This window comes from Ruditapes philippinarum, unplaced genomic scaffold (genome assembly GCF_026571515.1).
Source record: "Ruditapes philippinarum isolate M1 unplaced genomic scaffold, ASM2657151v2 ctg5763_1_1_1_1, whole genome shotgun sequence".
Lineage (NCBI taxonomy): Eukaryota > Metazoa > Mollusca > Bivalvia > Venerida > Veneridae > Ruditapes > Ruditapes philippinarum.
In genome coordinates this window covers 166,876-191,827 of record NW_026864301.1, presented here as the reverse complement: position 1 = coordinate 191,827, position 24,952 = coordinate 166,876, and the positions used below count along the sequence as shown (strand labels likewise).

The following is a 24,952-nucleotide window of genomic DNA, read 5'->3' as shown; positions in this document are numbered from 1 at the left end:
CAAAAAGGGCCAAAAATTATGGATACATCACTTTCCCAATTAATCAAAAAGTTTGATCGAATTGATTGACATTATAAGTAATTACATGAAAAAATTTACTTTAAATCTTTTTTGTTTTTCCCCCTTAAACTGTGTGTTCCCTTTATATTTGTGATTGAGACAAAAGGAATAAAATATAATGAAAAAATAGTATTTTAAAATTAGTTTTAAAACTATCCAAAGCATCTTTTTTTGGCAGTTTATTCAAATTTTTATTTAAAAAAAATGTATTAAAATTAATGTAAAAGGGTTTTTGGGATTTTGGGAAAGGGGTTTTTGCCTTTCCTTTTTAAACTTACTAAAATAAAACTTTTTAAATTTTTTGTTTTAAATAAAAAAAGATGATAAAATACAAAATCCCCCCTTTTCAAAATTATTTTTTTGTACTGTTCACCCTATAACATTTTTTTTAAAAAAAAGGAAACCCTAAAAAATGGGGGAAGAGCGACGATACGTCGTAAAGAAATCACCCTTATGACCCATATTCACAAAAACCAAGGAAAGGGGAAAAGGCGTACAGCTGTAAACAAAGAAAAACAACTAATTAATCAAAGCGAGACCTCTCTGTTTCTGAATATTGAATTACAATCTGAGGAAGCTTTACCTCTAATGCTACAATCATTCCATGGAAAGCAATTCTCGGACAGCTTGAAGAAGGTTGCTGACTCATTCTCACGTCATCATGGCGGTGATATTACTCTCAAAGCATCTATGGATGTCGGTGCTATGCTAGAAGCTTTAGAAGAATCAGGTTTGGAAAAGTACTTTTCAATCAGTTTTTTAAAATAGCAATATTTGTCTCATTTGAAAGTCATTATAATGTCAGGCGAGGAAAAGATTTAAGATGAAAATTTAAAGAATTTTACATCAAATACATAGAATGAAAACGTCAGTTTATATGCGTAAAATGCTTCTACTTTCAAAGTTTCCAGCGCAGTTACAGTTGCTAAAGAGACTGAAACGCCGGAGAGTATCTATGCGATGACATCAAAGAATGAGTTACACTCATTGTCGGTTGCAATAATTACGGAAGCGTCCTGGTGCCAATGCATAATGTTCTATAAAAAATAAACTCCTACGTAAGAGATAAACTAGAAATGTGTCCACACGCCACTGTTCTGTCAATCTAATGTCTCTAGGTCAAATATTTTTTTGACTACATGTGCCACAAATTGAAAACTAAAAATCAACAAAGGGCCATAATTCTGTTAAATTTAATCGCAGCAAAAATTCCTTCCTTTACTACCATCTACACATTAAGGTTGTTCATCCCTGGATGTTTAAGCAAAATCTGCCATCCTGTTTAAGAGGAGTTGCGTTCACAAAATTTTACATAGTATATAGTGAAAAAATCAACAAAGGGCCATCATTCTCTTAAATTTGGTCGCAGCGAAAGTTCCTTCCTTTACTACCATCTACACATTAAGGTTGTTCATCCCTGTAAATTTACGCAAAATCTGCCATACGGTTTAAGAGGAGTTGCGTTCACAAAATTTCTACATAGTATATAGTGAAAAAATCAACAAAGGGCCATAATTTTTAAATTTGGTCGCAGCAAAAATTCCTTCCTTTACTACCATCTACACATTAAGGTTGTTCATCCCTGGATGTTTAAGCAAAATCCGCCATCCGGTTTAAGAGGAGTTGCGTTCACAAAATTTTACACACCGGTAGTATATAGTGAAAAAATCAACAAAGGTCCATAATTCTGTTAAATTTGGTCGCAGCAAAAATTCCTTCGTTTACTACCATCTACACATTAAGGTTGTTCATCCCTGTAAGTTTAAGCAAAATCTGCCATCCGGTTTAAGAGGAGTTGCGTTCACAAGATTTCGGGACGTACGGACGGACGGACGGACTGACGGACGGACGTTCTAACAGGAGAGTAATTATGTGGCTACTCCATTGCTCTCTCTTTTGTTCTTTTTAGCCACATAAAAGAAAATAGCCACATAAAAGCATTACGGAATGAATGACATCAAAGAGAAAGAACAGTTACCTATTGTCCCTCTAGCCACATAATTACTGTCCTGTGAGTGCGGACTGACGGACGGACAAGTGCAACGCTATATGCCCCCACATTGTGGGGGCATAAAAAGCCTAATTAGGAGTTTGTAACTCCTACGTAAGACTTTCAAACGTTGTAAGTCCTACGTAGGAGTTATAAAGTCCTACGTAGGGCTTACAAAGTCCTACGTTGGACTTTATAACTCCTACATAGGACTTTATAACTCCTATGTAGGAGATAAAAAAGCCTAATTAGGAGTTTATAACACCTACGCAGGACTTTTAAACTCCTACGTAGGATTTTTTAACTCCTACGTAGGACTTTATAACTCCTACGTAGGAGATAAAAAAATTCTAATTAGGAGTTTGTATCTCCTACGTAGGACTTTATGTTTTTATAAAAAATGCATATAGAATGCTTTGCAAATCTCAACATTCCGGACCGGTATATGGCGAAGGAACAAGACACTTTACCCCACCCCCCACCCCCCGGCCGAAATTTCAAATCTTTAATATAGAGGACATTTCACCTTTGGTTCAAACAGAATTTATTTAAGTTTGATTGTGTAGGAAGCTATAAGCTTATAGACACACTTTCGAATCCGTTCCTGAACTAACCAGTATCTACTTGGCAATGAGAGTAAAGTTTCTTAAGTTTGCTCAAGGATTCAACGGCTTGCGCCTAACGGGGTTTGAACCCATGCGGCTAGCGATCATTAGGCTTCTAGTCACACGGCCATGCCGCCACACTTCACCCTTTAATAAAGTGTCTCAGGTTTCTAGATGTGTACAGTGTCTTAGGGTGAGGTGTCTGTAAGCATTGGCGATGTATCCCGAAAAATTGCTTTACAGCTATTCGAAAAAAACTTACTCGACAACAAGCATATATATCAAAATTTTAAATGGCTTTAACGATTACGTTTCCCATACGAACTAGCTGAACAAAACGAGCAATTTATCCATTTTCGGCCGTTGCAAATGATTAAATCCTTATTGGGGGCAGGGGGAGTAGTGAAGTGTCTTGTTCCTGCTCCGTAAAGTTTAAGAAGATAACGGTTTGCGGAGCACTATGCATGCATATGTTTAATAATGAATTACATTGTATATCCTAGTTTGAACAAAGTTTAACCCATACATTTTGTGTACCTGTGTATAATAAATATAACTAAACGTACATAATACAGAATCATCGTTTAATATATGCAGAGAATGACAAAATCATATCTGGCTACAGACTTAAGGTATTTACAAAAGCGGCTTGCACAATAACAACTTGAAACATATGAGCCGCGCCATGACAAAACCAACATAGTGCGTTTGCGACCAGCATGGATCCAGACCAGCCTGCGCACACGCGCAGTCTGATCAGGATCCATGCTATTCGCTATCAGTTTCTCTATTTGTAATAGGGTTTGTAAGCGAACAGCATGGATCCTGATCAGTCTGCGAGGATGCGCAGGCTGGTCTGGATCCATGCTGGTCGCAAATGCACTATGTTGGTTTTGTCATGGCGCGGATCATATAATTTTTTTTCCTACATAATATGCTATCTTAAGTTATACTCTAGCATACATGTTCGTCGAACTCTGTGCTTTCAGTACTTTGATATGTATCCTACGTAGGAGTTATAAAGTCCTCCGTAGGAGTTTAAAAGTCCTACGTAGGAGTTACAAAATAGATAAATACAGAATCCCTAAAGAAAGCCCAACACGGCAAAATTGAGAATGTTGCAGGCTCGGTTTAATTGAGCCTGTTCATGGACGGTACTTGAAAGTGCAAGTTACCGTCCACGCCCCCTAGCACCGGCTTAAGTAGAATTCAACATTCAAACATGAAATTCAGTAAAATTTTTCGAAATTTAGAAAACATCCGCAGATGTGTTCATACGGCGTGGTTTTCTTGGAACCTTCAATGTGACACTTCCGTGCCATTCCATGAAAAGCGGCGTATGGTCCCCAAGTAATAAAAAGCGTGTGCCCTAAACGAGAAAACAATGGGCGGAACTAAATAAAATGGTATTTTGAAAGGGGATCAGAGGTTATGAAGCTGCGTATCACAGATAAAGACGTCCAAAAGACAAATTTAAAAAGCAGGCAACATATCCCAAGGGTTATTCATCATTATTCAAGTTAGGGAATATTGGAACCACCCAACTAGAAAAAATGCCGAAAAAGTTGAAAACTAAAAAAAACCACAAGCACAACAATAATGTCGTGCTGAACGAACTTCAAGGATCGAAAATATAACATATCATTGATTAAATGTACGGGGAAACTTTTTACAGCCACTAAACGGCACAAATAACACGGATGTGATCATAAAATAGATAAATACAGACTCCCTAAAGAAAGCCCAACACGGCAAAATTGAGAATGTTGCAGGCTCGGTTTAATTGAGCCTGTTCATGGACGGTACTGGAAAGTGCAAGTTACCGTCCACGCCCCCTAGCACCGGCTTAAGCAGAATTCAACATTCAAACATGAAATAGTAAAATTTCGAATTTAGAAACATGAAGTCCTACGTAGGAGTTACAAACCCCTAATTAAGCTTTTTTATCTCCTACGTAGGAGTTATAAAGTCCTACGTAGGAGTTATAAAGTCCTACGTAGGAGTTTAAAAGTCCTACGTAGGAGTTACAAACTCCTAATTAGGCTTTTTTATCTCCTACGTAGGAGTTATAAAGTCCTACGTAGGAGTTACAAAGTCCTACGTAGGACTTACAAAGTCTTACGTAGGAGTTTAAAAGTTCTACGTAGGAGTTACAAACTCCTAATTAGGATTTTTTTTATCTCCTACGTAGGAGTTATAAAGTCCTACGTAGGAGTTATAAAGTCCTAGGCTTTTTTATCTCCTGCGTAGGAGTTTATTTTTTTTTATAGAACATTATGGTTTGGCACCAGGACGCTTCCGTAAATAATAGAACATATGAAATAATCAGGTTTTAAATAGTATTTTTCAATCAGTTTTAAAAAAATAAAAACATACGCACGTTTGTCTGATTTGATAGCCATTATAATATTAAACGGGGCAAAATATTAAGAGTTATAATTTATTTTGAAATTTCAAAGATTTTTACCTCAAATACGTAGAATGGAGAAGATTATTTTATATTTTTAATAAAGTTTAATTTTTTATTCATTGTAATGAGTGAATGCTTCTTGTTTATAAGTCTCCAGTGACGTAACAGTTGCAAAAGGGACTAGCACGGCGGAGAGTACCTATGAGATGACATCAATTGACGATTTACACTCATTGCCGGGTACGTGAAATTAGATTAAAGTATTTGATAGAATTTACTGAATAATGCATTGAATACGAAAGTTGTGGTTAAGCTGCAAGATATATACCTATCATTTATTTTAAATATTTTGACCAAGATCCATTTAAGATGTGAAATAATGCTTGAAAATAAAAAAGTAATATGATTATCGAAATCCCAGGTACATATATTAAAATATCTTGGTGAAGAGTTTGATTTGAAGTTCAACTCATACAGTTGCAATCCTAATGGAAAACAATATGTTATTATATAAAGTGTTTACATTCTTCTCAACTATCTTTCATATATTCCATTTTTTTTTCAAATTCAACTTTCCTTTAACATGTGCAATATGATGACTGTTATACATGAAATATAGGGATTGAAGATTTTTCATCTTCCTGTTGATAATTTGATATGTTGATAGTCAAAAGAAAACACATTTGTAAGACTATAAAATAGATTGTTCAGCAAAGGCATATTTTGTATCAGTTTCAAATATCTTAAACAAAACAAATTATTCATTTAGATATTCGTTTAGAAATTTTTTGAATCAAATGTTGCTTAAGTTCATATAATTATTTAGTATAGTCAGTTAGATATTGAAAAATAATTTGAATAATTTGTCATCTTCTATATCGAACCATGTTTCCTACAACTACCAATTACGTCCATATAAAATTATTTTGTATTTTGAGGTCATGTATGATATTCAGTACTATCATTATTATTATTTATTCTATAAAAGACCCGTCTTTATAGACCAATTCACTTAAAATATGCTGACAACTGTAGTTTCTTCCTAATATAAGGCATAAAATATGCTAATTGGTCAGTTCTCTATTCTCATTTCGACAAAGGATATAGCAAAGGGTAAAGTTTTATCCTGTTATATATATTGTATGTTGATTGTCTGACAATGACATTTCTGATTGGTCATGTATTGATCCTTTTTTAAGACAAAGAATGTAGTTACTATTCGAGTTTCTCTTTTTCTGTCAGGTATTTATTGTACTTCATATTCAAATCTTCACCCGATTGTTATACGAAATATATTATTGTTATTCAAGCCTTAACAGAGAATGTATTGACAGCTCAAAAGTTTATCATTCTGTTTAGACATCAAGTGTTTGATTATTTTTCCTTGATATTACATATTAATGATATTTTGAAAAGATATTACAAACCTGGTATTATATTGAGTTCTATTTTCTTATAGGAGCGTATGAATTTACAACTTCGTCCATAACGGCAAAATGACGTCAACCTAAGAATGCAATTCATTCATAAAAAGCACGTGTGGATGACGTCAATTAAAGCACGCGATTCGTCTTACATAAGACAGGTTTTTCTAGCACCGTGTAAACAATAGATAACCCTGACTGACATTCATGACATTTCTTGTTTATATCCATCTGTTGGTCATTTAATATGCCTTTAAGTTAAGTCTCTATTCTAATGTTACGCATAAAAGTGACGAATAGTTAGGTTTTTTCCTTTTGATGAAAAAGAATTCATTTATTTGTCAGATATTTGTCGTTATGTAACACATTAAAATGCTTGTTAGTTAAGTTGTTATCCTTTTGTAAGACATTAAAACTGCTGATCAGTCATTTTTTCCTTTTGTCGGACAAAGCATTTAGTGATTGTTTCTACCTTTCTTTTAGACGAAGTATATTTTGTCAAAGTCTCTATTTCTGTGCGACATTAAGTTTATTAATTGTCCAGTCTTTTTCTTTCTGTTAGACGAGGTTTGTAAATACGCTGATATGTTTAATCTAAAGCTTTTATTTAGGAAGAGAAGTAATTGTTCAAGCATGATATATTCTGATTGGTCAAGTCTATATCCTTGTTCTAGAAATAATAAGAAAAATGTCAAATAAGTTTCTCATATCTAACTTTGCATCTGGCTGCTTAACAGTAGGTCATTCCACAAGATTAGATCAAATGGTCCAAAAAAAATGTCGCTACTTGCATTTTAAATTTTCTGTTCCCATAGTAAGTTTCTTTTTTCCCCTATGTAGAGTTTCCCATGCCGCCAAAATGTTTCGGTTTTTTTGTAAGGAAAATGCTGTTAAAATAACCAAGTAATATGGTAAAAAACATTAACCCCTATCATTGTGTGCAAATTTTGATAAGAAATTTTTAAAAAATTTTTGACAATGGAAATTCATTTTCGATTAGGGAAGTATGTTATTTCCCCTGCCCGTCCACAAAATAGACGTTAAACGTAGATTTTAGTGAAAATAATTTGAAGAAATTATCAGGCTCAACTGTTTACAATTGGACTATTTATCTTACTTGGTTATTTCTGGACAAATTGGTCTGTCAGTGTACGTTTTTTATTGTATATTTAAAGTATATACGTACCTTTAAGATATTCACTTATTCAAACACTGTCGTTTTATTCAGAAATTTATAACAAGGGGGTTAATCCCATGCGCGCGCCATCCTTTTAAAGTTTGATACCGGGCGGGCCACACTTTCAATCGGGCCGGGGTATTTCGAAGGGAAAAACAGGTTTTGGTGGTTGGAAGAAATCAGAAAGGTATGAATTTAATTTGTTTTGCAAAGAAGATGTCCTAACTTCTTAGTTTTTATTAAATACAAAAATGTCTTGAAGTAATCTTTCCGGTTTTGTCAAGTATTTCGCGCGGTTGAATGCGATTTTGATTCTGGATAGTGCGTACACCCGGCGTTGGAAATGTTACAGAAAATGAGCAAATAATCGATTAAACTGGCGTTTTAAACCAGCTTGGAAGTTATTTCTGTTTAGAATCCTTTTTTAAAAAAATATTTTTCAACCTTCGTTCCAATTCATTTTGGTAACTAAAAAAAGTAAATTTAAACGCCACTTTTTTTTACAGAAAAAAGACATTATGATATTGCGTACACTCTAAAATATTCCAGATACCTGGCGCGACACATAACTTATGCAATTGCCTAGAAAGTAACATTTTATTCGAAGCAAGTCTAATGTTTATAAAATGGATAAAGCGGGGGTTTTTGGCATGGGTGTTCCCGGGTTTGGGAAAGAATTTATTTTTAAAATTCTACATTCTAGAAAATGGGGTTTAGAATTAACATTTTATTTATGGGCAAATTGTTACGGTATTTATGTATTAACCTGCATGGTGAATAATTGTCTATCTTGATCATTTTTTTTATACTCTACATTTTCAAAATAAATTAATTTCTTACAGTCAAATTTTATTCTTATTTCAGAAAATGGAATGTGGTGGTCCGATTTTTGTTTGGTGAATTCTTTGCCAGTGAATTCTTCTCTCAGACAGCAAAGAGGCACGACAATCGGCTAAGAATGGCCCCCTACCAATGTGGATATTTGTTAGTCACAGTGGGCTTTTTCAGAGTACCATTACAAAACACAATGCAAGCGGTCACAATTCCTCTGAACGCAAGTACCAATGTAAAGTGTGGCAAATCGTTCAAGACATCTCATGATTTAAAAAACCGCAATGAACAAAGAAAGAGCCAAACAAAGGAATTCAAATTGTGAATCGAATGTGTGGTTTTGGCCTTCTCTAAATAATTAAAGATCTTAGTGATCACAAAGAATAAGCAACGATAATAGAAAACGTCATAAATGGTTTTGGAGAAGTGTGGCAAAGGGCATTTCAGGTTAAATTGCAATCTTTTACAGACACTCCAAAATTGCACGGGAAGGGAATGAATTTAACATTTTGTGAACATTGTTGGAAAAAAATTTCCAAGGCAAAGCAGCTATTTCGTCCCATCTCTCATATGCAAGTAAAAGATCCTGTTCAAGTGCAAGTATTTGTAAAAAAGCTTATTTCAGTAATACCAAAACTCTTAAGGAACACATGAAAAAAGGAAAACACAGTTAAAAGTTCGTAGAACATGACAACGCATTTTCCAAAAAAATAACTTGCTTGCAAACCATTTTTTAGTTCAAGTTACAAATATATGGCTATTTTCTTGTGTTATTTAATTTACCAATGTTTTTTGTCCATGGATCATGGAAACATAAATTGGGTTTCTGATTGTTATCATATAAAGTATGAAAATTTTAGAAATTTAAGAAATGAGAAGTTTGTTCTCATTATCTTTTATAATATTTTTTTCTATTTTTAAGTTTCTAGAATTTTACCTAGTAAAATTTAAAACAAATATTTAAAGATCAATTGTTTTTACGGAAGAAACGGATAGGCTTATATTTTAATGGGGTATTGGTATTTGATGAAAAAGTTAGTTCATCAGTAAACAATATTTCCAAAATTTATTTTAAATTTTTTTTGGACTATTAAACTTAATAATCGTTTTTATCCACAATTTGATTTTATTCGTAATCAAGAAAAATTAAGAAAATGCTTTTTTTTACAGATTTTATTGATTTCCACTGTCGGGACTTAATAAGATGGCGTTTTCCGTCCGTACACAAATAGTACGCAGCATAACTTTTGAAGTATTTCATTAATTGTGTTTGTATTTGAAATGTTTGTATTCTATATCAAAACTCAAGTCACAAGTTTCAGTCATGGAATGTTTTTGATATATTCCATTTTATATTTTTTCTCTAGTTTAAAACATAATGTATTTTTGTATGAAGACCCTAGCTTTCTGAACTTATTTTTTCTTTGCCAAACAGAGATATACATTTGAACTGGTATATCGAAATCATTAGCAAATGCATATATAAGGAAACCAAGAGAAAAAAGATGAATTATGAAGAAACGGCTCGTTTTTATTTAATATTTTCAGCAAGTTAAATATTTTAATGTGAATGCTGTTACTTTTATATACTTATACGGCTATCTCTGCAAATTGTTTTTTTTATTGTAATGGAACAGTGTAAGATTGTTATTTTCTTTTTATATTTTACTTTTGTTATGTTATGAATAAAGGGCCGGAACCCAAGCAATAACAATGTGTTGTTAAATATTTTTATTCATACAAATAAGTAAAACAAACAAAATTAATAAATCAACATATTTAAATGATGTTATGAACACTTGAAGATGGAGATGTACATTACCATGATAAAATACTTGTTCATAATAGTCTTCCATTACGTTGTATTTCTATAAATAACTTCGGTTATGTCCATGCAGATAGTTCTCGCGATCCAACTCGAATATCTGTTTATCATTGTACACTTAATATACATTTCGTTATCATATCATTCGAAAACTTATTATCATGATTCGACAAACCAATAGTCTTTAAGGTGTTTTTATGAAACATTGCCTTTATATTTCTTAATCTATAGGATATTTTCAAACGAGGTTTCCTTGTTCTTTGTGGGTTATCCCCATGCGGTCAGACAATAACATTTTTGATTCGTTCCGTCGTGCTCTCTCCCATCGTACACCAAGACTGCCCTTCTGCACTGCGTTCCTATCTTTAGAAACGGTTGCTTCTCTTTTTTTCCCTTTTAATCTCTTCCGTTCTTCGCTATCAAAGAAATGGTTTCTAAAAGAAGATGCAAAAACCTATGTTTATTCACATTATTCATGTATTTACAGCAAAAATGAAAGAAATAAATAAAGAAAGAACAATAATACACTTAAGTAAAATTGGTAATAGTGAACATCAACATAACGGTGAAGCTTTGACAAAAGAAAAAGGTGATTGTTTGCCTTTTGGAAAGATGTTAAATATACATTTTAAGAAATTACCTTGGAGATATCGCAGTTATAAATGGTGTTTTCAAAATAGTCACATTATTATCTTGGTGCTGATTCACAGAAGTATCGGCTACTGAATTGAAGAAAAAATCAGATCTGTCTACCAGTCTATACGGTGTCTTTGCTGATGTTCTGTACACAAAACTCCTGAAAAGAATCATCAGTAAAGATATGTGAAACAAAAGGGTCATAGGGGCCATAGATCGCTTACCGAAGATTCATTTCTAAGAAAACTTACTTTTTTGTTCAAGATTTTTTGTCAAAGTCCTGTGTGAATTTGATAAAAAAATCCCTTAATTACAAATAAAGATTAAAAGAAACACAGCATTAACGGCCCAAATAAATTATTAAAAATCATCAAAAAGTAATTATTATGATTCAATCACAACTTAATTTTAATTAAATGATATTTCCTGAAATCTAAATTGATATCTGTTTAGTAGCAACTTTTATAATATGCACATTTACAGTTTTGAATTCATGCCAGCCTTTAATATAGGTTGATAAAAAAAGCTTACCTATTTTGATCTAGTCTAATTTGCATTTGCTCAATAGTGCGATAGATATATCTACCGAAATCCTCAGCAGTGACTGTGCCATGCGAACCTCTGTCTTGATTTGTAAGTTCAGCAAAGAAGGTTTCACCCATCATAGAACTAAATGCTCGCGTATTATATGTTTCGGACTTTGTTAAAGCATATAACTGTGCTTTTGCGTCTATCCCTGCAACTAAAGCTTCCCAAAGCTGACAGGGCCATCCTTTCACATAACAACCTGGTGGTGGGAATGACCCGAAGTCAACATCTCTAAGAAGTCTTCTTCGAAGTTTCATTCGCAATTTTAACCTTTCGATTGCATCCAAACCTGGGTCATCTTCAGCATGCCACCAATCCATCACACATTCACATAATGATGCAGCCTCAAAGTCACCATTTTCTCGCATCGCATTTTTTACCGGTTTGCTGAAATGCGTAACTGCCATTGACATAGACATTGAATCAACGATGTCTTCAACCATAACTGGTGTTAGGAGTGTTTTTCCCTGTTTTGCAACTTTTAACCACGGCTTATTATCAAGCCCTTCGATTCCACCGTGACAAGTTTTTCGCCTAGTCCTAGTCAATAGGTGTGTAGAGTCTATACATCGAACTTCAAGTTGATTTCTGCTGTCTACTAACTCAGGTACATAAAACCAAGAATATGACGTATCCAATCCATCGATTTTCATATTTTGTTTGATAGGGCTATGAGAGCGCCAACTATTTAGTTTGTCGGGCCACAAATATTCTGCACATGCGATATTTATCACTGATTTTGGTACATTCTTCAAAGATTTAAATGCTAGTGTTGACAGCCTTTGGACAGGTTTTAGACTTCTTTTCTCACTTGTGTGTAAGTTATTGGATACTGGACACAAGTCAATAGTTTGAACATCAATGACTTCAAATATTGCCTTTATTTTGTTAGCTTTTGTGCCACTCTCTTTCAGTTTAAAGTTTTTCACTTTCTTAAGATAGCGGACTATAACTCTTATATCTACATCTCGGACACTTGCAAGCGATGTTCTATTTTGCAAAATTCTTTCCACATCAAATTCTGTTTTATCGTCCCATTTTCCTGTCTTGTTTGCATCTTTGTCACTTTTCAGGAGCTGAATGATTGCCTTATAATCTTTCGCATTAAATTGGTTTGTCTCTTTGCGATTAATTTCTGTTTCCATAACACAGTCTTCAACAGTTTCATTTCTCTCATCTACCATAACCTTATAAACCTCGGTCAAATCTATTTCAGCATCTCTTCTTAATTCGCAACTATTTACCTTACTTGTCTCCTCTGATTGCATGTCTTGTAAAATTTCAGCCCAGTTGTCTTCGTGTACGTTACATGTTGCAATTTCCTCTGCTACTTCTAAATCGGAATTGCACTGAAGAACTGAAGTACTTCTCGATGAACCAATGGCACTATCAATAACGTTTTCAGATACTATCTCGGCCAAGTTTGGTATTGTTGATAATGCTTCCTCTTCGGTTTGTTGTTCCTTTTTCTTGGAAGATTTGGTTGGCCATCCTTTGTTGGGTGTTTCTGGAAGTCGTAGTCCCCCGTTTGTGCAAATTATTATCTGTGTATTCACGTATCTGCCTTTTTGTTTCCGTAGTCTGTGTTCCCAACGCCATTGTGGTATATTTTCAGCCTCCTTTAATATCTTTTGTATCTCACCTGCCTTTAAAGATTGTGTTTCTTTCCAAACGTCTTTTTGCAATTGGATTATCGTCAATGGTTTCCCTTTGACACTTCTGACAGCAATATTATGCCACTGACCGTCAAACGAACAACATGGAACATGAATGCCAACCTTGCAACATTTGTCAAGAACCACCTCCATCAAGTTGCGTACGGTATTTGTTGTTAAACAGTATCCTTTCGGGCACCAGCAAACTGGAGACCACATAATTTGATTTTGAGAACACGTTCGGTCAAGATCGCAACATAGAAATACTAAAGCTTCTGTCGCTTTTTGTCGCTTTAGTTGGTAGCATTGTCTTGTTATATCTGAAATTCTTATGTAGATATTAACACTATTCAACTGACTGGTATCATTTTCCACATTTTCTGATGAATAGTTATCTTCTCCGTTCGTTTTTGTGTTTATTTTAAGAGATTTGAACTGGCCTAGGTATTCTACCTCTTTTATTTTGGCCTTAATCACTTTTCTTATTTCAGACAATTCTTCGGGCAACTTTGTCGGTTTTTTAGGTTTGTCACACGCATACAAAGAATATGCCAATTTAGATGCCATCGCCAACACTCGACTATCCCGTTTTATTTTGAATATGTTTGATGTGTTTTCAGTCCAGGAAACAAAGATAAGGTATTCTACTTCTAAAGCCTCCATTTCTGATAAGCACTGAAGGTAGTATCTATCTGGAATTCGTGTGTGCACTTTTCTGACAGGGCATTTTATCTCAATAGCGGCTTCAACTTTCTTTTGGTGTGATTGAAGGGCCGTTGCCTTACGAAGACTTCCGTCCGGAGATACTACCATGAACACACTACCTTCAGTGTCCTCAATAACTACACATCCTTCCTCCTGATACTGAAACTCTGGCATAAAAACAGGCAAGAATTTACCAACCAGCGTGGCGACGGCATTTTTCTCATTGTTAGATCCATGTTCCATAGCATTTTTAACGAAATCGTTTGGCATAGGTTCGTCAATACCACAAATAACTTTTTCAAAGTGTTCTTTTTGCTGCTTAAGACCTTCTAACCCAATCGCTTTGTAAATTGTACTCCCAGTTATTTTAGCTTTTCTTCTAATGTTAAACCAATTGGTGCTCTGTTGTTTTATTTTTCTTGGGTCTTCGATTTCACCAGATGCTTCCGGAATTTCTATCCAGTTTCTCAAATCATCGCGATCAACAGACGGTCTGGTTATATAAAAAGCCTGCGATCCTTGCATAACGACTAGCTTTCTACTTATTATTTCTAACATATCAGTTGCATTGGAAATAAATTTTTGAATGTCAAACAGGAATGCTTGGATTGCACTTATAACATATGTAAATTTACTTTGCCTCCAATCTTTACCGCCGCGTTCCATGAACTTATTTAGTGCATACTCTTTTTTTTCCTTTATTTCATTAATTTCTTGAATATACGTTGAGATAAGTTTATATTTCTGCTTTAGATCCGTTTTTAAATTTACGTTCATCCGTTCCTGCACGGTTTCCGAAGACTCTTTCAGCTTGTCAATAACATTTTGTTGTTTTTCCAATTCAGAGTTCAGTTCACTAAGTCTATCATTTAATGATGGACCTTCTTCAAACCCAAGGAGATCTATATCTCCGGAGGCTTCAGTCAGTCCTTGTTTCAACTTTTTACCATCGAAAGTTAGACAGCAAGATGTACTCAAAAGTGCTGGCGATATTTTCTCAATAACATCTTCAAAAATACCGGGTTTTCGTACCCCTTTGCATGTAAAATTACTTCCATATGGCTTGAAATTCCGTAAGATTTTCGAATCAGGTACCGCAAAATTTACTTCTGAATCAGCAGGGTTATATATGCCCTTTTCAATGTCACCAGATACATATTGATATTCATTTTTGTAACCAGACATAAATCGTAGAAATTTTCCACCGAAGAGTTGCCATCCTAATTTCCAAAACATCTTTGTCTTGTCCATGTATCTCATAGTTACACTTGTATTCTGGTGAAACCATCTAACCACCTCAGCCCATAGAAGGAATGCAATATTTTTAACCGAGTCAGGCTTATTGTGTACTTGTCGGAAAAACATCAAAAACACGTTGTCCAAGTCATTTTTGCGCAATACCTCAATGACATAAGGAGCTAATTCCATCATATCATGTAAATCTGTATCTCTTATATCGTCAGAAAGATCATGATTATTGTCAAGCACTGATCCAACATCACTTGATTTGTCATCTATAATAAAAAATCGACATAAAATAAGGTAATGATCACTTTTTTATATTATACTATACTCTTCGGGCTAAAATTCTTGAAAAATATAAGTGAAAAAGAAGTCATATCAAACTGCTTGAAACTGAATGAGAAACATATTTTTGTTTCCCGTTCAGATAAAGGATAGAAACTGCAAGCTAAGATATCAGTCAGTTTATAAATAACGTCGTACGAAGAAACGTCATTTGATATGAATTGTGAAAGTGTTTAATTAGTGGAATAAAAAAAATGTGAAATTGCTTTATTATTCGCACTATAATGTGAATATGTAAAATAAATTGGCAAGTGAGAAGCACAATTGAAATATACATTTTTTTTAAAAAAGACACTTCACAACAGAAGTATATCCACGTATTTTTTTATATTATTTCACCTCGATTTTTTCCAGAATGGCGCTAAATAATTGATATGAAATTACCATTAAACATTAAGCGTTCAGCTTGTTTGTTTGTCTATATTTTGCGCATACATTTTTTTTTGTCAATTTTCAATGTACATGATGTATACACTGGAACCAAATTTCAGATCAAACATGTATTCAAACATGGCTGTGCGACTTTGTGCGACGCTGGCAGTTTTCAAAGTTTCAGAAAAGTGAAGATAAAAAAGCATGTCCTAATTGAATGTAAACTTTATCTCAACAAGCAGCTAGCACCCTGTTGTAAAAAGACCAGGCCTTCATTCATATTTCAATAGTGCATGTATCTCGTATAATCATAAGCTTATAATGATTCCCGCTAAACCGTTTTAAACTCCCGTCCGTTGTTAAAATATACCACAGGCTGGTTCCCATTATAATAGATAATGAGAATGATTCTACAAATTCACAGTTCTAAAGCATTACAAGTGATATTAACAAAGTATGTAATAAATAACACAAATTTGGCAATGAATAAATGAAAGATGTAATCGCTATAAAACGGAATTCACCTTTCTTTGCTTGGGAGGTCTGGACTGATGATTTGACTGGTTGCCTTTCATTTACTTTAGTAGCTGCAAACAGTTTATCATTGCTTGCTGTCTCATACGAATTTCCTGAAATTACATGCACACAGGAAAACATGTAATAGTAAAATATTATACTATAAAATATAATTTAAACAATCAACCACATCTTACTTAATGTCTTACTTCACTTACTGTACCGTTTCCACAAATACCATGTAATAAACACAAATATTTTGAATAACCAACCTGTCGTGTTTGAATTTCCTTCATCCGGTGCTGCAACTTCTAAACACAGAATGTTATCGAGATCATCCAAGGTCTGGTCCGTCTTAATTTCATCTGCAATAATAATGTTATGTAAAATTGTTTAAACAGTGCAATAGAACATGATTTTCTTTTAATAGTTCACATGTTAAATATGTTCAAATATACAAAATTACATAAAAGCTACATTGTGTATAGGAATAATTAGATACATTAAAATTACATGACATATATAACAAAATACAAACATAATGTCCGTTAGTTTTTGTTTGTTGTTTTGTTTGTTTAAGTTTTTATGAGATTTACCTTTTGTCTGTAAACTCTGAAACGATAGTTTGGCTGGTTTCAATCTTCTAAGTTTACATGCTGATATTTGTTTACAATGTGCTGATTCTTCTACTGTTATGCCTGGAGAAAAAATAGACTATCTGATAAAAAGCTGTAGAAATGCTGAATATTATAAATAAAAGCTTAATTTATTATCTTTTTTTCTTTTCAACATTCTGCAACTTACAATTACTAGTATAGTAACAGTGTATTACATGTAAAAGACAACGAACTTGTTGGAACTTTCCAGAGCTTTAAGTTTCGTCCATGGACAGGCTCACTTAAACCGAGACTGTAACACTGTAACTTTTGAGGTTTTAGACGTTCTCTGTAGATTTACATTTTCTCTATTCTATACCAATTGATACATATGCTTACATAGATTGAAAATATATATACAGTCAGGACTCAATACAACGGAATCCATTATACTGACAAATTCAAATAATGACAGTGAATTGATGGGAACCAAATTTTTTCAACGTTATTATAATCCTTTATAACGGAAAATTCGTATTCCGACTCCGATACAATAAAATTGGAAACCAAACATCTTATTTTCTATACAATCAGTACCCGTTAAACTGACACTTGGTCAGTCAAGCGCGCGTATTATTGAGCCGTGAACGAATGTCGCAAGGTGTTAAAACAGGTATTGTAGCTTGGTCAGTTGATTGTTACGCCTTATTACAATACCAATGTGTTGTTGTCAGCTGAATTATGTTACACTTGCCAACTTGTGACTTTTTTATTTAAATAATGGCAGAACCTCCTGCTAAACGTCAACGGACTAATTTAACTTTTGAACAAAAAAAAACGAAATCATTTCATATAAAGAAAGTAAAAAGTATCAAAGAAATTTTTCGTTAATTGACAAGTCAACAAACAGTGTACAATCACTTTTTTAAGGTTTAACTTTTAAAAGTCCTATCATTGTATGTGTTTTTTATTTTATAAAGTTTTATCATTTTCATATCAATCTTTAACTATTTTAACTAAAACTCTTTTTCATTATAATAGATGTTTATTCTAGATCTAAATACATAATGTTCAGATACCAGTGAATAAGCATATCATTACATGATGAATGATGAAATTCAATATACTGACAAATTCGATATACTGACATATCATTTGGGTACCAAAAGTGTCGTTGTAATGAGTCCTGACTGTACCATTCTGTTGTTTATGAAAAGGTGACGCAGATACTCTGTATCTTTTCAAAGCTGGTGATTTACTGGGTGTTGAGGCAAAACGACAAACCCTTGGTGGTAGAACTCGACTTCGTTTTGATCGTTTTTCGTAGTTCATTTTTGTAGGTGATAACAAGTTCCCGTCGTGTTGATATTGATTGATCAGATGAAAGTTAATGTTGAAATTAGTCTTTTTTATTCTACGTATTTTCCTCTCCAATCTTTCAGAGTATTGTTTCTGTCTGTTTAGACTTAAGTTAGACTTTCTCGGCCTCATGATTACGTTTTGTATCTACAATAAGAAAGCCAGTAATGTAGATAAAGTTTAAACATTAAAAAACAAATAATCAAGAAATAAAAAAGGAAACAAAAAATAAAACTTTTTAAGATGATTTTATCAATGAGCGAGTAATAACTGCATTGTGATTTAAAGATACATGTACCCGTACAGTGATTCTTCTAAAAGCAATCGTAAACTGATAACATTTTCTAAGTCTAACGAAGAACAAACAAAATCACACGCCAATAGCATAGTTATGTGTACGCAGTATCAAAAACACAAGTGTGTGTACGCAGTATCTGGATTATTTTAGAGTGTACGCAATATCATAATGTCTGTTTTCTGTAAAAAGTGCGTTTAAATACTTTTTTAGTACAAATAAATTGGAACGAAGGTTGAAAATATATTTTTAAAAAGGATTCTACAACAGAATAACTTCCAGCCGTTTAAAACGGCCAGTTTAATCGATATTTGCTCATTTTCTGTAACATTTCAACGCCGGGTGTACGCACTATCCAGAATCAAAATCGCATTCAACGCGAAATACTGACAAAACAGGAAAGAGTTACTTCAAGACATTTTGTATATAAAAACTAGAAGTTAGGACATCTTCTTTGCAAAACAAATTAAATTCATACCTTTTCTGATTTCTTCACACCACCTGTTTTTCTTCGAAATACCGGCCGATGAAGTGTTCGCGGTATCAGAACTTTAAGGATGCGCGCGCATGGATTAACCCCCTTGTATAACGGCAATACGTAAAAATATAGCCAAATCTATCAAATGACGCGTAATTCAATGTTGCAACAACCCAATTAGTCGTGCACCGTTTTCTTTATTTATCTGTTGCATTGCTAGGAAGTTTTTTTTATACACTGTGAATCATTTGAAGATTCTAAATTACAAATTGTGATTAAACTCAAGCGTGAAACACTCTCAGCAGCGTTATGTACTTAAAGAAATTATAGTTTTGTGCAATACATGTATATTCCATAATTTGCAATCTTACCATGAATGATTTAATTGATAGTATTTTTTATTTGCTTTTGGATCATATGTGCTTCATTACATAATGAACCTTACATAATGAAGCTTGCAAATTTTTCTTCTATTATTTTACATGTTATCAATATATACACCTAAAAATAAGTTAATCACACCCATCATTTTGCCTCAATTTTGACATGACCATAACGGAAATTTTAAATTTCATTTGGGCAATGGTACGAACCATCTGTTGTCAACCTGCAACGCAACAACTTGAACAAGCTCTGCACCAAGAATTGCAAAATTTACTATTAGACGCTTTACTGGTTGTATGAGGAGAAGTGCTGGAGCTATCATTTGGGCACGTGGTGGTTACACAAGTTTTTTATATATAACAATTTGGCTACATAATGTCATTTTAGGTTACATAATCGTCAATATTTACCAAAATATCCACCAGTAAATGTTTGTAAACGCTCCAACACCTAACTTATAAAACACTAACATTTTTGGTAAAAAACAACACATTTGCTTATGCTTCAATAACTTGGTTAGAAACTCATAGATTTACTGGTTTATGATTACTAAATTCGTTTTGCTACTTATCAAATTACTATTTCCAAGCTCAATTAAGTTGTCATCTCATGACAAACTTGTCAGTTATTTCAATCACAACCAGTTATAAATTTCTGGGTGTAATTAATCTATTTCCAGGTGTATATATGTAATGGATTAGATTGCATTCTATGTTTCACTTATATATTTGAACTGAACCATGATAAGAAAGAATAATCATCATGTGCGTTCAATGTTTTTATGGTAAAAATGTTGTTTTTTTGCTGTTGTTGTTTTTAAAAAATAAGATATTGCAACATTTATTTTCGGTTTAGATGAAGAGAAGACATTTTTAGCCGACAAAGTCCGTATAATGAAGTCCGTTATGTTTCTCAGAAAAAATTACATGCTAGAAGATATGATGAATGTCCTGTCCAGGAAGGGTTTGTTTACTCATCAATGGGAACATTTTCGCATTAACCGTAAAAGAAATGCTGACATATTTATCGCAACGGTATGTTTATAATCAACTTTAAAATAGTACATGTATCACAATGAGAGTAATCCATTTTATTCCAAAACTTGTTAATAAAAGACAATAATAAAATGTATATGAAATTTATTATTTTCCTTCTATAATATATCAAATTAAGAAAATCATGGATATAATTCCTATCTTCACCTTCTATGCCTTTATTTAGTTTTACATTCCATTTGTAAGCAAATCCCGTTTTTATTTATACATTATTAAATCTAAGGTGTTGACTAGCCCAAAATTGCTTGAAGGCTTTAAACAGTATCTACACGACCGAGGAATTTATTACATTCTGAGGATGATTGACTTACAGAGCGTAACTTTAAACGATAAAACAGGTTTGTAAAATCATGTGTTTCATTAATAATATCTGTCATAACATGTTGCGGTTCGGACCGGAATATCCGTCCCGAGGGGACCCGCCCATTGGGCGGTAACGAGGCTTGCCGAGTTACCGCCCATGGGCGGGTTCCCGAGGGACTGATATTCCGATCCGAACCGCCAACATATGTTAGATATTTTTTCTTGCATATTCTGCCATATTATTTCATATCTAAAATGGTTTACCTCAATATGATATATGTTCATGGAAATTAAAGTCATTTCATCCATAACTATTTTCTCACAATAGCGTATGAACTTACAACTTAAATAACAACGGCGAACTGACGTCATCCTTAGCACATATTTCCCTTCTAAAACGACGTCATTTTAACGCGGTTCATTCATAAAGCGCGCAAAAATGACGTTGTTGTTTGACACGCGACTCATCTGGCACCCCCATGACAGATGAAATTTCCGGCATGGGTAAAACTCACGGAAACGCCAGTCTGATATGCAAGAAAAGCTTTTCTTGCATAGCAGACTGGCGTTTCCGTGAGTTTTACCCATGCCGGAAATTTCATCTGGCATGGGGGGTGCCAGATGAGTCGCGTGCCAAACAACAACGTCATTTTAGCGCCATTTATGAATGAACCGCGTTAAAATGACGTCGTTTTAGAAGGGAAATATGTCTTAGGATGACGTCATTTCGCCGTTGTTATTTAAGTTGTAAGTTCATACGCTATTGTAAGAAAATAGATAGGATGAAATGACTTTAATTTCCATGAACATATATCATATTGAGGTAAACCATTTTAAATATGAAATAATATGGCAGAATATGCAAGAAAAAATATCTTTCATATGTTTGCGGTTCGGATCGGAATATCCGTCCCTCGGGAACCCGCCCATGGGCGGTAACTCGGCGAGCCTCGTTACCGCCCAATGGGCGGGTCCCCTCGGGACGGATATTCCGGTCCGAACTGCAACATATGACAGATATTATTAATCACACTGAAAATTGTTTTGACTCTATTTTTTCGTGATTTTGAATTCATTTGGAAACTATAAAATCAAAATATACATACTTTTAAAGTCTTGTGTAAAAATTCCGAAGAACAGTTATAAAAGACGATAGGAATAAACCTGCAATACATAGTTAATTATATGCAATAAACTGACTGTATAAATTTTGGATCTAAACTGTACATAGCAAAGGTTATAAAGTCACATAAAGTCATGTGTTTACTGTTCGTTGTTACATTTTATGATTTTTATTTTGTTTTGAACAATTTTAACAAATATACGATATTATTTAATTTTACCCATGAAAAAATGGTGCTTTATTTAATTTTACCTATGAAATATGGTGCTATATCAGTCAAATATATTTCATATTTTTTTAAAAATAAATATGAAATATAAATATGAAAGTGGGCGGAGTCAAAACTCATATTTATTTTAAGGGACTTCTTTCGCCATGTTGTTTGAAAAATCTGATAAATACAAACAACTTTTTTGTTGAATTTTGTTTTGAAATCTATTTAGAATGATAGAAACTGGTCTAACTAAGAAAAGAAATCCAAACACCGATATCTTTTATTCAGTCATTAACGCTTAACAGACGTTTAAAAAGTTGTTTACGTGACGTCACAATCTAGCGCTAAATATCGCGTGCAAAACAAGACGGTACTTATATTAATGCGCGCTGTATAATTGCAGTTGCGTAGCAGGCAAGGGGGTTCATAACCATTTTTCTTTGATAATGAAATTAAATAAAAAGGTTATTTTACTTTTTTCGTGAAATATGGTATATATTTTCACTCAACATGATAAAATGCCTCATATTTTCACTCGCCGTCCCGGCTCGTGAAAATATGTGGCATTTTATCATGTTTCGTGAAAATATATTCCATATTTCACTCAAACGAAAAAATATCCTCTTAATATCAGTCAAATATATTTCATATTTTTTAAAAATAAATATGAAATATAAATATGAAAGTGGGCGGAGTCAAAACTCATATTTATTTTAAGGGACTTCTTTCGCCATTTTGTTTGAAAAATCTGATAAATACAAAACAACTTTTTGTTGAATTTTGTTTTGAAAACTATCTAGAATGATAGAAAATTGTCTAACTAAGAAAATAAATCCGAACACCAATATCTTTAATTCAGTCATTAACGCTGTACAGACGTTTAAAGAGTTGTTTATGTGACGTCACAATATAGCGTCAAATATCGCGTGTAAAACAAGACGCATACTATAAGTAATATAATTATTACTGCGCGCTGTACAATTGCAGCAAGCATGGGGGTTCGTTACCATTTTTCTTTGAAATGAAATTAAATAAAAAGGTTATTTTTTCGTTTTTTCGTCCCGGCTCGTGAAAATATGTGGCATTTTATCATGTTTCGTGAAAATATATTCCATATTTCACGAAAAACGAAGAATATCCTCTTAGTATCTTGTATGAATTGATACATGTTTTTCCGAAATTGAAAGAAAATTGGTAAGACTAGAACCACATAAGAGTCACCAATGTGTTATATAAACATATATCAATATAGTGATTAATGAGACAGAAATAAGGAACCAAACACTCCTAAAGTGCGAAAGAAGGTAACTGTGTCATTACGATATTTAGCTTTGGAAAATGTTCATTTCTACGAGTATAACATTATATTATTATCAGCAAATTATACAAACTTTACGTTTTTTCTGCAGGGCAATTATTTGCACACTTTTCAGAGAGGATACAAGATTATCCTGCACACCATAATCAGTCTTTGGCAATGTAGTTATAAACATTTTGTTAATAATTTTACATTGTAAACAATGTAAACAAATATATTATAGAAGCTTGTACGATACATGTTTTCCAAAAATGAAAAGGAAATCAGTAATACACAAACTACATAAAAGTAATAAATGTTTAAACATACATTGATAGTGGTTTATGAGATTAAAATTAGAGACCAACAACTTCTGAAGTGCTAAAGAAGGTCACTGTGTAATACTGTCAAAGAAATTCAATACTTCACTGGTAAAGGGTCATAGAAAATATATCATCTGCAAGTTCTATTAATTTTCGTCAGTCAGTGAAGTCGAACGTTTATAAACAATGGACAAAGTGTTATAATAAAAACAGTCTTTCACGCCCCGAAAGTTTAAAGCTTATATTAAGCGCGCTATGTGGTATAATCAATTAAATATAAAAATTATTTTACTCGTTGGTATAAAATTCCATGTATCTTCCATGTATCTTATGATTTATTACATTTTGACTTTCAAGCTTCGTAATGAAACATTTTTTTCTTCAGTTTTATCAGAACTAGAAGGATCAATGACAGGAAAATGTTTAAGACCAAATGGTGGCAAACCTCTTATCAAATTCACCAGCCAACAAAGAGATTTACTTCTTCGGGAACTTGAAAATGCAAATGATATTGCTGCCAGTCTTTTATCAAAGATGGTTATTAGTGGTGAAGAATTCTTGAAAATAAGTCTTCAACATGCCGGAAGAATGGGTATTACAGTCCTACTTGACATACTTGAAAAATGTTCTGAGAATCATTTAGTCGATTTTTATTCAGCTCTGAAAGAAAACGGGTATAACCCGTCGGATGAAGAATTTCCCGGAATAAAAAAATTCTTCTCGAAACGTACGTACAATTTACGCTCACTTGCATTTATTAATTTATATTGTACAACTTTCCTTTTATAAATGTCCATAAGCAGTTTCAGAAATATAAAAAGATGAACAGTGACTAAAGATCCTGTATGTTTTAATTTAGGTTGTATACCACACTTGAATGAAATTACAAATGTACATGTATATATATTATATAATTATGCTTATAAAACAATTTTCAAACATTGAAGAATATGTAAAATATATACTGCAAATATCTGTACATATTATATGTAATCATTAGTTAAATTAAATTAAATTTGACTTAGTCTTCATAGAAAATAATTTTTTAACCAGGTTTTCCGAAGGAAAAAAATGGTTATTAGATTGAGGTATGTCGGCGGGCATATATATATGCATCCATTTCTTATTGAAAAAGTTGACTTAG

General features: G+C 33.2%; 2 protein-coding genes across 2 annotated transcripts; one reads left to right on the top strand and one right to left on the bottom strand.

The window, feature by feature from the left end:
• The first annotated feature begins 513 nt into the window (after nucleotides 1–513).
• On the top strand, nucleotides 514–24,658 carry LOC132725125 (uncharacterized). The gene is made up of 5 exons (XM_060710205.1): nucleotides 514–790; nucleotides 5,216–5,305; nucleotides 20,349–20,527; nucleotides 20,772–20,886; nucleotides 24,194–24,658. Exons 1-5 carry the CDS (start codon nucleotides 514–516, stop codon nucleotides 24,595–24,597), a joined length of 1,065 nt encoding a protein of 354 aa, XP_060566188.1. The 3' UTR covers nucleotides 24,598–24,658.
• On the bottom strand, nucleotides 10,019–19,124 carry LOC132725127 (uncharacterized). Its single transcript, XM_060710206.1, has 4 exons — nucleotides 18,174–19,124; nucleotides 11,490–17,079; nucleotides 10,963–11,118; nucleotides 10,019–10,756 (listed from the first exon to the last, which is right to left on the bottom strand). The coding sequence occupies exons 2-4, from the start codon at nucleotides 15,335–15,337 to the stop codon at nucleotides 10,561–10,563; spliced, it is 4,200 nt and encodes a 1,399-aa protein (XP_060566189.1). The 5' UTR covers nucleotides 15,338–17,079; nucleotides 18,174–19,124; the 3' UTR covers nucleotides 10,019–10,560.
• Nucleotides 24,659–24,952: the final 294 nt, after the last annotated feature.